Source organism: Phaseolus vulgaris, chromosome 11 (genome assembly GCF_000499845.2).
Source record: "Phaseolus vulgaris cultivar G19833 chromosome 11, P. vulgaris v2.0, whole genome shotgun sequence".
Taxonomy (NCBI): domain Eukaryota; kingdom Viridiplantae; phylum Streptophyta; class Magnoliopsida; order Fabales; family Fabaceae; genus Phaseolus; species Phaseolus vulgaris.
The window spans coordinates 5,423,089-5,436,769 of NC_023749.2; the positions used below are offsets into that span (position 1 = coordinate 5,423,089).

General features: G+C 31.5%; 2 protein-coding genes across 3 annotated transcripts; one reads left to right on the top strand and one right to left on the bottom strand.

Annotated features, from left to right (window-relative positions):
• Positions 1 to 543: 543 nt before the first annotated feature.
• Positions 544 to 1,311, top strand: LOC137831681 (copper transporter 6). Its single transcript, XM_068639462.1, has one exon. The coding sequence runs from the start codon at positions 692 to 694 to the stop codon at positions 1,142 to 1,144; it is 453 nt and encodes a 150-aa protein (XP_068495563.1). The 5' UTR covers positions 544 to 691; the 3' UTR covers positions 1,145 to 1,311.
• A 6,157-nt stretch (positions 1,312 to 7,468) lies between these two features.
• LOC137831690 (uncharacterized) lies at positions 7,469 to 11,406 on the bottom strand. Of its 2 annotated transcripts, none has more exons than XM_068639482.1 (4): positions 10,852 to 11,406; positions 10,450 to 10,740; positions 9,987 to 10,244; positions 7,469 to 7,960 (listed from the first exon to the last, which is right to left on the bottom strand). In XM_068639482.1, the coding sequence occupies exons 1-4, from the start codon at positions 11,035 to 11,037 to the stop codon at positions 7,949 to 7,951; spliced, it is 747 nt and encodes a 248-aa protein (XP_068495583.1). In that variant the 5' UTR covers positions 11,038 to 11,406; the 3' UTR covers positions 7,469 to 7,948. The 2 variants fall into 2 exon arrangements, with proteins under 2 accessions (XP_068495583.1, XP_068495575.1); XM_068639474.1 differs by lacking the exon at positions 7,469 to 7,960 and adding an exon at positions 8,992 to 9,263 and having other exon boundaries at positions 10,852 to 11,403.
• Positions 11,407 to 13,681: the final 2,275 nt, after the last annotated feature.

Genomic DNA, 13,681 nt, shown 5'->3' on the forward strand with positions numbered 1-13,681 from the left:
TAGATAAAAAAAGAAAAATAATAGTTTCACTGAGTTGTATACACCTATCACTTTTAGAAATAAATATATATAATAAAAAGTAAAATTATAATTAAATAATATGAAAAATATTAAATAATAGTATTAGAAGTTAATTTTAATGTGATGGTATAAAAAATTGTAGTTGAATATATAAAAAAAATTGCATAGGCATAATAAGGAAAGATTGAAAACTCTTTCGAGTCATTAGTGGCGTTCGTCTCTTCACATCCATGTAAAGCCATGCCAATTTCTCCAACTATCACCACAGCATTGCCCAATCCAAATCATCAATAGAGTTTTTTTTTTTTTTCAAAAAAAGGGCCACAATATTAGATATATATTCAAGTAACATTTGAATTAAAATAAATTGGAAAATTTATAAATTATTTTTTTTAAACTTTGACGAAATAGAGGATGAATTTTTTGAAAAATATTATTTATATTTGAAAATTAAAAATTTAAAGCAAAAATATTTTTAATTTATTTAATCCGTTGTATAAGAGAGAAAAACTATCCATGATCATCATGTATATATTTTAGAGAAGTGGTGATAGTTGTAGTACCACACCATTGTGCTACTTTCTTCCCTTCTCTAATCTGATTTAATTACTCAGCCACACCTGCTTCTTCTCCACACTCACAAATCATTTCTAAAACCTAAACTATAGCCATGGATGAACACATGCACGGCATGGGAGGGATGGCGCCGTCGCCGCCAACCACAAACGACACCATGATGCACAGCAAGATGATGATACACATGACCTTCTTCTGGGGCAAAGACACTGAAATTCTCTTCCAAAACTGGCCCGGAGGCAAATCGGATATGTACGTCTTGGCCCTCGTTGTCGTTTTCCTCATGTCGGTTTTCGTCCAGTTACTCTCTCACACCCGTTTCATTAAACCCGGTTCCGACCATATCTTGGCCGGTCTGTTCAAGACCCTCTTGTTCGCTTTCAGGGTTGGTCTCGCTTATCTGGTTATGCTTTCAATCATGTCTTTTAATGGTGGCGTGTTCTTGGTTGCTGTGCTAGGTCAGACCTTGGGGTTTCTCATTTCCACCTATGCCTTCAACAAATCGCCCCACAAGGACGGTTTTGATCTTCCTCCAATTTCTTGTTAATTAGATTATGTTCTCTGTTCTTTTTAAGTTTTCTTTTCTTTCCTTTTCGTATTGGTTGTAACATATGCATATGTTTTTGTGTTGAACTGTAGATGACAATAGGGTTGTGTTTATGCGAATAGTCGTTGATGTTGCTGTTAATGAGTTCATTTGTGTTTGTTTGTTCACTTTGCGTCCAACCCACTATTATTCGCTCCTATATACCAGAACCAATTATGCTGACAAATATAATGAACGGTGCAGCAGAGAGAACCATGGTGACTAATTACCCAGTTTTAGCAAATTAAAGTTCAAAAGCACAGATTGAAATTTTGATTCAATTTCCAGTCAAGAAAATTTAACAGATTTTTTATCCTTAACAGATTAAATATTTATAACAGAATCAGCCAATGAAAAAAACAATTGATTGATTTGTAAAAAATAATTAAAATTCACATTAGATTGCATAGTTATGCTTAAAATGAAAAGAGTCAATAAGAAAGTTTTAAAGCTCTCAAAGATTTATACTGGTTTACTTAAAACTGAACTACATCCATTTCCATTATAATGAATTTCACTAAATTAAAAGAATCTTTTACAAAAAGTTTATCAAGAACAACTTTTTAACCCTATAAGAACTAAAACTACAACCTTTTAAAAACTATTACATCAATGTTATGCTTCAAGAAATACCATCTTACAAGCAAATAAATACAATCTTACAAAGTATAAGAAAAATCAAATGAATACACTTTTCTTGCAGACACAACAGGGATCTTCCAAACTGCAACACCTTTATGAATCCTTGATCTCAAGCTAGTGATGAAAATGACAGTATAAAGAACTCACAAAGACTTTTTAAAACCAGTAAACATGTATGTATTGAAGAGATGTCTAAGACAAAAAAATAAAAACAAGTCTTCCTTTTATAGATTTAAAACTGAATCTAAATCCAAAACAATTTTGAAAACTCTTAAAGAAAATAAGAGGTTGAAAAGGGAAATAACAGGTTGGTTTTCTGAAAAACACTTAGACAGTTTAAAACAGATTTTTGAATCGTTAAAACTGAAAATGGAAACAAAACTAACTCAAAAATAACTTTTGGAAGAAAACACATCAGAAAACTTTTAATTGATTGTTTCTTCAAATAACTAATTGAAAAGTTGTACTTTTCAGGAAAAGAAAAAATTAAATCAATTGAAAACAATTTTAACCAATTGAAAAAGTTGTAGTGTTTCTAAAGAAGTTAACAACACTTTTGAAAAACCTTATAGTTATTTAAAAACAGTTTAACTCTTTTGTTGTGCTTTGATCATTCATCATGTGCTTGAGTTAGAAGATAATTCAAGATACCAAACACTAGTCTAATCTACCTAGACTCTTTATGAGGTACCAAGTCTTCTTTTCAAGACTTATGACTTCATCAACTTCTCTTTAAGACTTATGACTTCATCAACTTTTCTTCAAGGCTCATGACTTTATCAAACATATTTAGTTGGATAGCTTGAGATATCCAACAAGATCAAGAGATCTTATACAAGGTATAATTAGGCCAAGGTGAAGGTAGAAAAATATGAGATAAAAGACTTAAGACCCGTAGATAATAGAAGAACTTTGAGTAAAGATTTCAAAGTAATGTACATCTCAATTAGACTCCTTCCTTTATACTTTTTTATTCTAAATTTTAATTTCTCATCTTTTTTAGATTTTTAGCATATTTTGTTTCTTTTTTTTCTAGACATTTCTCATTTTTCTTTTATTTTCTTTCTTTTCTTTTGCATATAATTTCCTTATTTATTTTCTTTTTCAATAAAAACTTTTTTACATAAGTAGACTAAAATGAAATATACCCTCACAATTGTTAAAAACCTATTTTTAAAATGATTCCAAAGTTCCTTTACCCTTTAAGTTAAGAACAATCATTATTATCTCATGTGACCCAAGTTACAAAATATAGAATTATTCTAAATTTTGGAGTAAACAAACGTAAGTAAAAGCACCCAAAAAAAAACCCAATTAGCTTATGAAAAAATGTATTTACTCATCATATATGTGCTCTTTTAATTTAAAATTAAACAAATTCAGTGTATATTAGATCAATTAAAATCAATTTCAATGTCAACTCCATACTCACATCACCTCTTCATTTACATACTGAAAAATATAAAAGTTGTCGTTAAATATGAATCACTAAAGTATTTAAACATCATTGCGGGAATGTCGTAAAGGGATGGATCATGCCTTCTGTGTGTACTTTTCATTTACCCAAAAAAAGAAATATAAAAAAGAAGAATATCTTTTAAATGTGGAGAAAAATATATTCGTATTAAGAACAGATGGGTAATTATTTTTAGCAGTTGAAGTTATTGAAACAATTTTTGTCTTTTACCCATAATTAGAAGTGGAAACGAGAATAATTTTGAAAGCACACAAATATTATTATTTTTGTTTAGTAACAAGGGGAGTGTAATTCTATTAAAGGGTTGAAGCTAATGAAATCAAATTTGTCCTTTTTGTTAAAAAAGTTGGCTAAGAATTAAAATCTGATGAAACCCATTTAAAAACAGACGCAGATTTTAGAAATAAGAGCGTCATGAATGTAAAATTAGGAAAATGTAAATATTTTTGTGAGTAAATAAAAAAATTACACAGATAGGCAAAATAAGGAAAGATTGAGAACTCTTTGGGTTCATTAGTGGCGTAGGTCGCTTCACATCCACTTAAAGCCATGCCAATTTCTCCAACTATCACCGCAACATTGCCCAATCCGAATCATGATAAAATCTTATCAATAGAGAATTTGTTTTTCAGAAAAATAGCCACATCAATATCTAGATATATATCTAAGTAACATTTTAATTAAAATAAATCTATTTTTTTATTAAATATCTTTTTTAATACTTTTTAAAACTTTGACGTGATAGAATGAATTTGTTGAAAAATATTTTTTATATTTGAAATTTAAAATTTAAAGCAAAAATATGTATTATTTATTTAATAAGTTGTGTAAGAAAGAAAAATTATCCATGATCACGAAGTCTATATTTTAGGGATTCTAAACTGATTGGATCATATTTTGTTCGCGTTCTATCTACGTTGGATTCCTTTTCTTTGTTGTTTTCTCGATAAATAACAAAGAAAAGGAAATAAACATGAATTTATTGTTTTTGAAAATCAATTAAATTGCGTATTACAGTACAATTGGAAAATACGTTTGGTTGTAGAGGAATACGTAGTACCACACCGTTGTACTACTTCCTTCACCAATCTCATTTAATTCACCCAACACACTCTTGTCACACCTGCTTCTTCTCCACACACTCACAAATCAATTTCAAAACCTAAGAAATAGCCATGGATGGACACATGCACGGCATGGGAGGGATGGCGCCGTCGCCGCCAACCGCAAACGACACCATGGACACCACGATGCACCGCAAGATGATGATGCACATGACCTTCTTCTGGGGCAAAGACACTGATATTCTCTTCCAGAACTGGCCCGGAGGCAAATCGGATATGTACGTCTTGGCCCTCGTTGTCGTTTTCCTCATGTCGGTTTTCCTCCAGTTGCTCTCCCACACCCGTTTCATTAAACCCGGTTCCAACCATATCGCGGCCGGTCTGTTCAAGACCCTCTTGTTCGCTTTCAGGGTCGGTCTCGCTTATCTGGTCATGCTTTCAATCATGTCTTTTAACGGTGGCGTTTTCTTGGTTGTTGTGCTAGGTCAGACTTTGGGGTTTCTCATTTCCAGCTTTGCCTTCAACAAATCGCCCCATGATGAGGGTTTTGATCTTCCCCCAGTTTCTTGCTAATTAATTAGATTATGTTCTCTGGTTTTTTAAGTTTTTCCCCCTTTTCTTAATTGGTTGTAACATTTGCATATGTAATGAAATTGAAGCTGTTTTGTGTGGAAATGTAGATGACAATAGGGTTGTGTTTATGCGAATAATTTGGTTGTTGGTTGTTGATAATTAGTTCATTTTGGGTTTGTTTATTGACTTTGCGTCAAACCCATTATTCAGTGGCTACTATGGCAGAACCAAGGATGCTGGCAATGTAATTAAGAACGGTGCAGCACAGAGAACCATGGTGGTACCACACCTTTATTTTGAATGATTCTCTTGTATTCATTTCCATTGGTGAGTATTTTTCACTGAGTGACTAACTTCTAACTTTATTGTTGCTGACAACGATGACCAACTACACTGACAAAGCCATCTTCTGGTCCTTCTTCGTCTCTGTTTGATTTGGTCAAGCCTTTGTGTTTGGATATGCGGTGGACTGATTCTCCACAATGTTTGGTTGCTAAGCTTAGGGGTTTATGTTTCTGCTCAATAGTGCTCTCTCCTAAGTGTACTTTATTTCAGATTCAATATTTGTCTAAAATTTCTTAGAGTGTACTTTATTTACGGTGTGGGGTTTATATGTTCACATACCAGATTACAACTTAATATAGTTTTTTTTTTCTGAATTATGTACTCCATTTATGGATGAATTTTAAAAAGTGTAAAAATTTTGTGACACGAAATTATAACCGAAGAAATAAATAACTTTTTATAAAAATAAGCAATTTTGAGATTATATTGTACCACAACACTTATAAATTGATACATTTTCACTCATTCCAATGTATCGAAAATACAATTATATTGCATTACATCATAGTTATAAATTGCGCTTTTCTTTTCTAGTGTTAAGTTTTTATGAAGATAGATACTCATATGAAATAGATATAATCTCTAAAATATAAGATATGAGAATAAAGATTTATATATTATATAATTATAAATTATATAAATTGATGATAAAGATTTATGTATATAAGTATGTTTCAATTTTTTTTAGCAGAAATGATTGGCTCAAAATGATTTGTTCTTTATTTTTATTGTTCTCGTAAGCTCGAAGTATGGATAGGTTCTTCTCGGATTCCTTTTGGTGTTCGGTCGGCCAAATGGATGAGGTGCTAGTAATTGCCTCCAGGCTTTAGCAAACCAATTTTCTGGGAACGATGGGGTTTCACCTGCGATTACACTCCGATACTCAAGTCAGTGAGTGTATATAGTGAAATTTATTGCAAAGATGCAAGTTGAGATATTCTCTTGTGGGTGGTTGTCTATTTATAAGCCTTCATGAGTTTGGATTCTTTAATAAAGAATATTGAGCAAATAAATAAGAGCATTTATGTGACATAACCAGGAATATCGTGCAGACAATTTTCACATTAATGAGATGTAATCGGAGATATTAAGCGGACATTGGTGGTAGGTGAGAGCTATGTTACGTTGACCCTACCACTACTACCGTTGCAGGGCTTGAAGATAAGGTCCATTGGGCTCAGCCTGTCACTTGGTCGGGCCCATACTGTTCCTGAGGGGATGTATGGTCGGGTCCATGCTGTTCATGAGAGGATGTATGGTCATCCATACACCTAGCAAATATGGGAAGATATATTTATAATCATAATTAAAAATTATACAATAAATTTGACTTTTTAGAAAATTAATGTATTTATCCTTTTTAAAATTATGTTAAAACTGTGTTATAATGGTCAGAAACACTATTCAAGAGGTGTGTCTGAACCTCATATTTTAGTTGTCAATATAATATTTTTAATTTAAAATTAAACTTTATATATTAATTATCATTATTTTTCTAAATTTATTATTTAAATAAAATGGAAAAATGGATTAAAATAAAAATCAAATTTAAATAAATAAATTTTTAATGGATTAGATCAAAATGTAACAATTTGACAAAGTTTTGTCAAATTGAATTTTTTGTTCACAGTAGTTATCACAAATTATTCACATTGTTATTGAGTTTCACATTAGGCGTTAGATCTCAAACTAGAGTATTCATAAGTGTTTTTATTTATAATAAGAAATATATTTTATAAGTAGTTAGTTGTTATCTTATCCTCTGGATTTTAATTAATATTATTTAATATTTAAATTTTTGTTATTTTCTCAACTTGTTTTAACTACCACAAGTAAATGTACTCGAAATTTTCACCTAAAATCTTAGGTAGTTTTATTAAATTCGTTATAGTAATTAGCAAGTCTTATAACTGATTATTATGTAGATAAATTACATTTTTTCAATCGGAGATTAGATTAACTAACTAATTTTACACTTTCTTTTGCATATATTTTGTTCACCATCTTTTTTCTTTATTTTTCTTTCTTTCACCGTGCATAGCATAAGATTCATATTTGATTATTCTTCGCATGTTTTTGTTATTTGTTGTCTTGCTAGAGAAAGTTTTAAATCTTCCCCTTCTGTTGTCCTATGCAGAGTTAGTGAAAGCAAGAGAAACCTAAGGAGAAGTTAATTAGTTTGTCTAGATCGAGTTGACAATTTTGTTCAATGTTTATTAGAACTGCAAGGGTTAATCAAAACGAGAGAAAGATGATGTGATTAAACAAGAGAGATTAAAGCCACATTATTGAGAATATAGGTCCCCTCTCTGATACAATATTTTATTCTTATTTTTTAATTTCTGTATGATCCTTCTTGATCAATAGTAAGAACTATATAGCAGACTATTAGACTTATCCCCAAAAGAAAGAAGCAAAGCATAAAACATGTAAAAAGAGTTTTGCCATTTATTGATCCAGTGTCTTCAATCTTTCACTGTTTCTCCTGCAGAAACTTCCAAAATGTTACAACATCTGTTGAAACTAGGAAGAGAGGTAGCTGTGAAGGCACGTCCTTCAATAATCAATAGGTCCATTCTTGAGGCAGAACCATCTCATTCTGTATACATGGCAGTTGGTTCTGTGATTGTCGATTTTGTAGTGAATACATGCCATCCCTGTTACTCACCAAAACATCTGCAAACATAACAATAACATACAAACTCAATTATAAGCAATAACTTTCACATCTAATCAACTTTTTAATTTTTATGAGTACCAGTTTTCTAAAGCAAAATCTGATAACCCAATTGTTTTACAACTCCTTAGAAGACTTCTAACCAAACTAAACTTGAACAGTGGAGTAATATAAATATATATATATATATATATATATATATAATAATGATAATAATAATAATAATAGATATAATAGGTTGGTTTGTAACATATTTAATAGCTAGCAAAGTTGGTTAAAGTCAACTATAACTGTTGTCTAATAACTATGGTGAATTACAGTTTATTAAAGTGAAGTCTAACTTTGTTTTTGATAGAGTTTTAACAATTTTTAGAAAATTTAAATATATTACTTTTTAATTACTTTCATTTCAAAATTTTAATTAAGATCATGGGAATTTAAATTTATTAAATTTAATTTTTTTTATTTAATATATTTCTATTACCACAAACTACAAAGATATTAAATGCAAAGCTTGCCAAATTATTCATTCAAACATCAATAAAAAATAATTATTATAAATTTTAATAAGAAATCTTGACATTTATAAAAAATAATCTCACTAATAATGATTGAATTTTTTTTTATAAACATTATGTTAAAAAATAATCCTATTTTTTTTATTAATAAAAAATAAATAAAATAAAATAAGACATTTCATGAGTGTCCTAACTCTTATACAAACACATCAGATGTTTTAACCCAGTAACAAATAATCCTAAACTTAGATTGTTGGATAAATAATCTTATCAAATATCAATACAAAAATAATATCTACTAGCATTAAATTAAATTAGAAAGAAAAAAAACATTAATTTATGTAGACTTGCAAAAATAGTTTTTGGTGTGAATAAAAGTCTCGCCTTATATATTTGAAAATAATCTCGATTAATTAATGTTAACATAAAAAATAAAAATAATATGTGAGGAGTTTAAAATTGATAATAATTAACTTTTCTTAACATCAGTAAAAAAAAATATGTCTTAATCTTAACCTAATGGATTAGGTATAATTGAAGTTGAATCAATTATGTATATACTCATATTAAAAAAACATAAATTTATATAGCAATATTAATTGTTATTTTGAAGTAAAATTTAAAATTTAAAAAGGTGGAGGAGAGAATGATGAGAAGGAGGTATCATGGAGGGGAGCGAAGGTAGCAGGTTTAGTAGGGTCAGACGTGGCAGCCATTTGGTGAAAGTGGAATTGCAAAGCCTTTACTACTCTGCTCGGTATAACAACTCTCGAGCATCCTTTACCTATTCAAATCACAAACCATCAAACAAAATATTTTTTATAAAAGAAACAACCCAGGTATATGAGATTTCTCATATTTTTTATACAACCTTTAATATTAATTTTTAATATTATTATTTTAATACTTTTTTATATTATTTAATTACAAATTTATCTTTTATTATTGTACAGTAATGGACCTGGACCGACACATAATATGAGAATCGGAATCCTATCCTTAACAGGAAACATGCATCATCCTTTATTCATTAGACTTAATCACCTTTAATGGCTCAATAAAGATAGAATTGAATTACGTCACATAAGATATGGTCAATATATATCAAAGGAAACAACAAAAGGATCTATCTTTTACACACTTATCATAGGTCACTTGGAAAGTTTATAGGACTAAGTCACAATTCGGTCCATCTCATATAATCTAATACACAAAAGAGAAAGTACTCTTAACTCATATTCTATCATATACTCATTATAACTTTGTTTTGTGTTTTTAATGACTTGAGCGTTGAAATATAATCGCATAACTAACCTTCGTTTTCCGAAAATTAAATTACTAAAAATGACCATTAAAAACTCATCAAATCCCTATCAAGCTCGAGTTGGCAAGAAAAATTATATATATTTAAAGTTATAAAGGAATATTAAGTCAACCACCACTGAACAAACAACTTGTGACCCAAAAACAAAGAACCGCCAAAATGTTATGTGAACTGAAACGATACCTGGTCTCTTACATGACCCGAAAGGGGCACTAGTTTCTCCACGAGGAAAGAAAACCCCAGTCCCAGAATATGAACCAGTCTGCTGGTGTGAACGAGCGTGCTGCAATGGTGGGCTAATCCTTCTTCCGTAATCACACCCAACATTAACTCCTTTAGCTTTCTTCTGAAATTGCTGTGATATCTGCCCTTGATTTTCCCCCCATATGCTGTTGGGTCTTGCTTCTGAGACAGAATCTCCTCTTGTCTGGTCCAAGACAACTATAATAAGGAAACAAACAACTTAAAACTAGGTTGTTGGAATGGAGTTTATGAATTAAATTATATTATGAACTAAAATTTGGCGACAGAACTTGGTTGCATGGCTTAAATTTAACTGAAAGATTAATGCTTTTAATTTCTTTATGGCCTTGCCAAAAAAGTAAAAAAAAAGGGTGTCAAATCAACGTTACTGTTATCATCTCACTTGAATAGATCGAATTTGTTCCTGAAGAAGTGAGTAGAGTCCAACATTTGAGGCCTCCAACCTCTGATTCACATAACCATAATGGTATTCGGAACTGTCCCTTTCGTCCAGCTTCATCTTCTCTAACATCTCCATCGTATCATAGGTGCTTTCCCAACAGAAGTCCTGGCTGGTAGGCGATGGTTCCTGAGAAGAAGAAGAAGAAGATGAAGAAGAACCTTCAGGACTCCCCTGAATTGAGCTCAAAGTTGAAGAGAGCGTTGACTGGGGCGAAGTATTTGAGTCCCATAGCTTCGGCAAGAGAAAAAGTACATGATAAGGCCATAGCAAGAAACCAGGGAAAAAAAGGCAATTTTAATTTTTTTTGACAGGGTGGAATAGTAGAAGAATTAGCAGATTTACCGAATCCAAATGATGAGAATGATTGGCTGAGAAATCGAATTTGAGCTGGTCTTGAAGCATGGTGTTGTGTTGGGTGTATGGGTGGGTGGAGCAGGGGAGTGAAGTTGTAAAGGATCGAAATTCACGGGGCTTCAAATCTGGTTCGTTGGTTTGATTAGTACGAGGTGATGGTGGGAGAATAGACATGATAAAGGGAGAGATTACAGTTGTTTGTGTGAGGATGATGAATGAAAATGAGATAGGTAAGGTGGAACTTTAATGAGTTGCAATTATGGTTGTCATGGGGAAGAGATTCAGTGATCACTTAGACACAGAAAGTGTAGACTCTTTGTGTGTATGCCCCTTGATAATGGCACAAAGAAGGTTTTAAAAAGGGGTGTTACATAAATTGAGATGTGTTTTGGGTTAAAGGTTAAGAATCCATGGTACTATTAGGACAGGGTGGTGAAGGGTGGCCCAGTGGCGGTTGAGGCTTCTGGTACAGCCATTTCAGGCTCAAAGGTCGGGGATGTGCTTTTAGCCAGCTGTGACTCTGATCTGTCTTTTCTTCCTTTCACTTCAAATTGCAACCACTCTTCTACTTCTACACTGTATTTTTTTCTCCCTAATATATGTATTTTTGTCACTTAAAAGGAGAATGTGACAATAGAGTATAAAATATTATACTTATAGATTACATTTTTCTTTAAGATTTCAACATTTTCGAAAACAAATTTAATGAATAATTAAGATGAACTCTCAATTTAAGGGACTTACACTCTTTGATGTTGCTTTATCCATGTCACATGAACTCTAAGTCAAGCTGACTATCTGCATAAACCTAAACAAATTGTAAGCTTAGGTTAACATGAAGTTTTTATAAGAGTAAAAATTTATTATCATAAAATAGTATAAATAAATTGTGATAAAATAAGTAGAAATAAAGTCCAATAGTATTTATAACTCATAAATATCATATAATAAATTACATCGAAGTGTATTTGCACTTACCTCTATCAAAAGCAAAATCAATATTACAAAATTATTAGGAAAAGAGACTATGACTTAGTTAGAGTGACTACGACCTTCTAAGAATAACATCTTTACTGTAAAAAGGTTTATTTAAATGTTGATATATGAAAGGGCAAATTTTCGGAAAAAAATTTGTATCTTTCATGATCGAACTTTTACTTCAACAAATAAGATGAATTTTTGTTGCCTTTTTTGCACGTTGCCAAGTAAAAACTTAAATTTCAATAAAAAACAGTTATATAAAAAAAAACTTAAATGACTATAATCAAATTAAATTCTATACTGAAACAGTTGGAATTGAATAATATTATATATTTTGAAAGAGTTAAAAGTTTGAGTCCACGTCTACACTTGAAAGACGAAGAGCGAAATTAAGGAGTAATGATGAAACATTATTTCAAACGTTTCGGCGTGAATTAATGCTTAACTTTACTAAGCGTACCTCCAACTGCAGAAATTTGAAGTAAACGAGACGGCGTTTATTCTTGGTATTATGTGGATGGGATATGGTACTATTGTGTAATTTTGATCTTAGGCCTAATGGAATATTTGGTACTAAACAGAAGGTTTAAGTCTAAGGTCACAAAATTAGCCACTTAAAGCACGGCGAAATTCTAAGTAATCGCAAAGAAGAAAAAGCTTGTATTTTAGTGCTGCTAAACTCCCTTAATTTAATTTAACATCTAAATTCCCATTTAGTTGACAACAGGTGTATTATTGTCGACTGGTCGTGTATGTGTGTGGGGTGGGTGAAGGGCGTGTGTGGGTTGTGTGTGCATGTATATTATTCTGGATGCACGTGTGTGAGTTGTGTGTATGTATCAAGTGAAGTTTTACATTAAAGATAATTTAATTTAAATTGAACGATTTATATAATTGTTTTAATTTAAAGATGAAGGAACTATTTATGAGATCATATTTCACATAAAGGTTTTTTTTTGTGTGTTTATGGTGTGTGTGTGATGCGTGCGTGTATGTGTGTGGGAGGGGTGGGGGTAGGGGGTGTGGTTGCGTGGGTGTGAGGGTGTGTTGTGTGTGTGCGCGCGTGTATTAAGTGAAGTCTAACATTAAATGAAACATACAAACATGACAACTTAATTTAATTTAAATAATTTACATAATTGTTTTAACTTAGAGATGAACGAACTATTTATGAGATCATGTCCCACACAAATGCCTTATTTGTTGTCTGTGTGGCGTGTGGCGTGTGGGTGTATGTGTGCATGTGTGGGTGTGGGTGTGTGGAGCAGTAGGTGTGTGTGCGCGCATGTATTGAGTGAAGTCTGACATTAAGTGAAGCACACAAACATGACAACTTAATTTAACTTGAACAATTTACATAATTGTTTTAATCTAAAGACGAATTATCTATGAGATCATGTCCCACGCGAGGGCCTTCTTCGTTGTCTTGACAAAGGTGAGCTATCGTCTTCATTATTTTCCCCTTCGTTGTCCTCACATGGAATATCAGACCCGTATGAAGGCATTGTGGATCGGTTGCAAACTAGACGAAATGTGGAGGATGGTATCGTTGTTGAAGTACCAAGCATCTATGATTGACCTGGAGAAAAAATACTTCCCTATGATGGAAAATTTGTGTAAGTTGATGACACTTGTTGGTAGGGAAATTGAGTGAAATATTGTGGTGATACTCCATAAACTTTAATATTTTTTATGTGGTGGTACTCCAAAAAGTTGAATATTCCTGATGTGTGTGTGTGCGCATGTATTAAGTGAAGTCTGACATTAAGTGAAAACACACAAACATGACAACTTAAATTAATTTGAACAATTTACATAATTGTTTTAATCTAAAGAT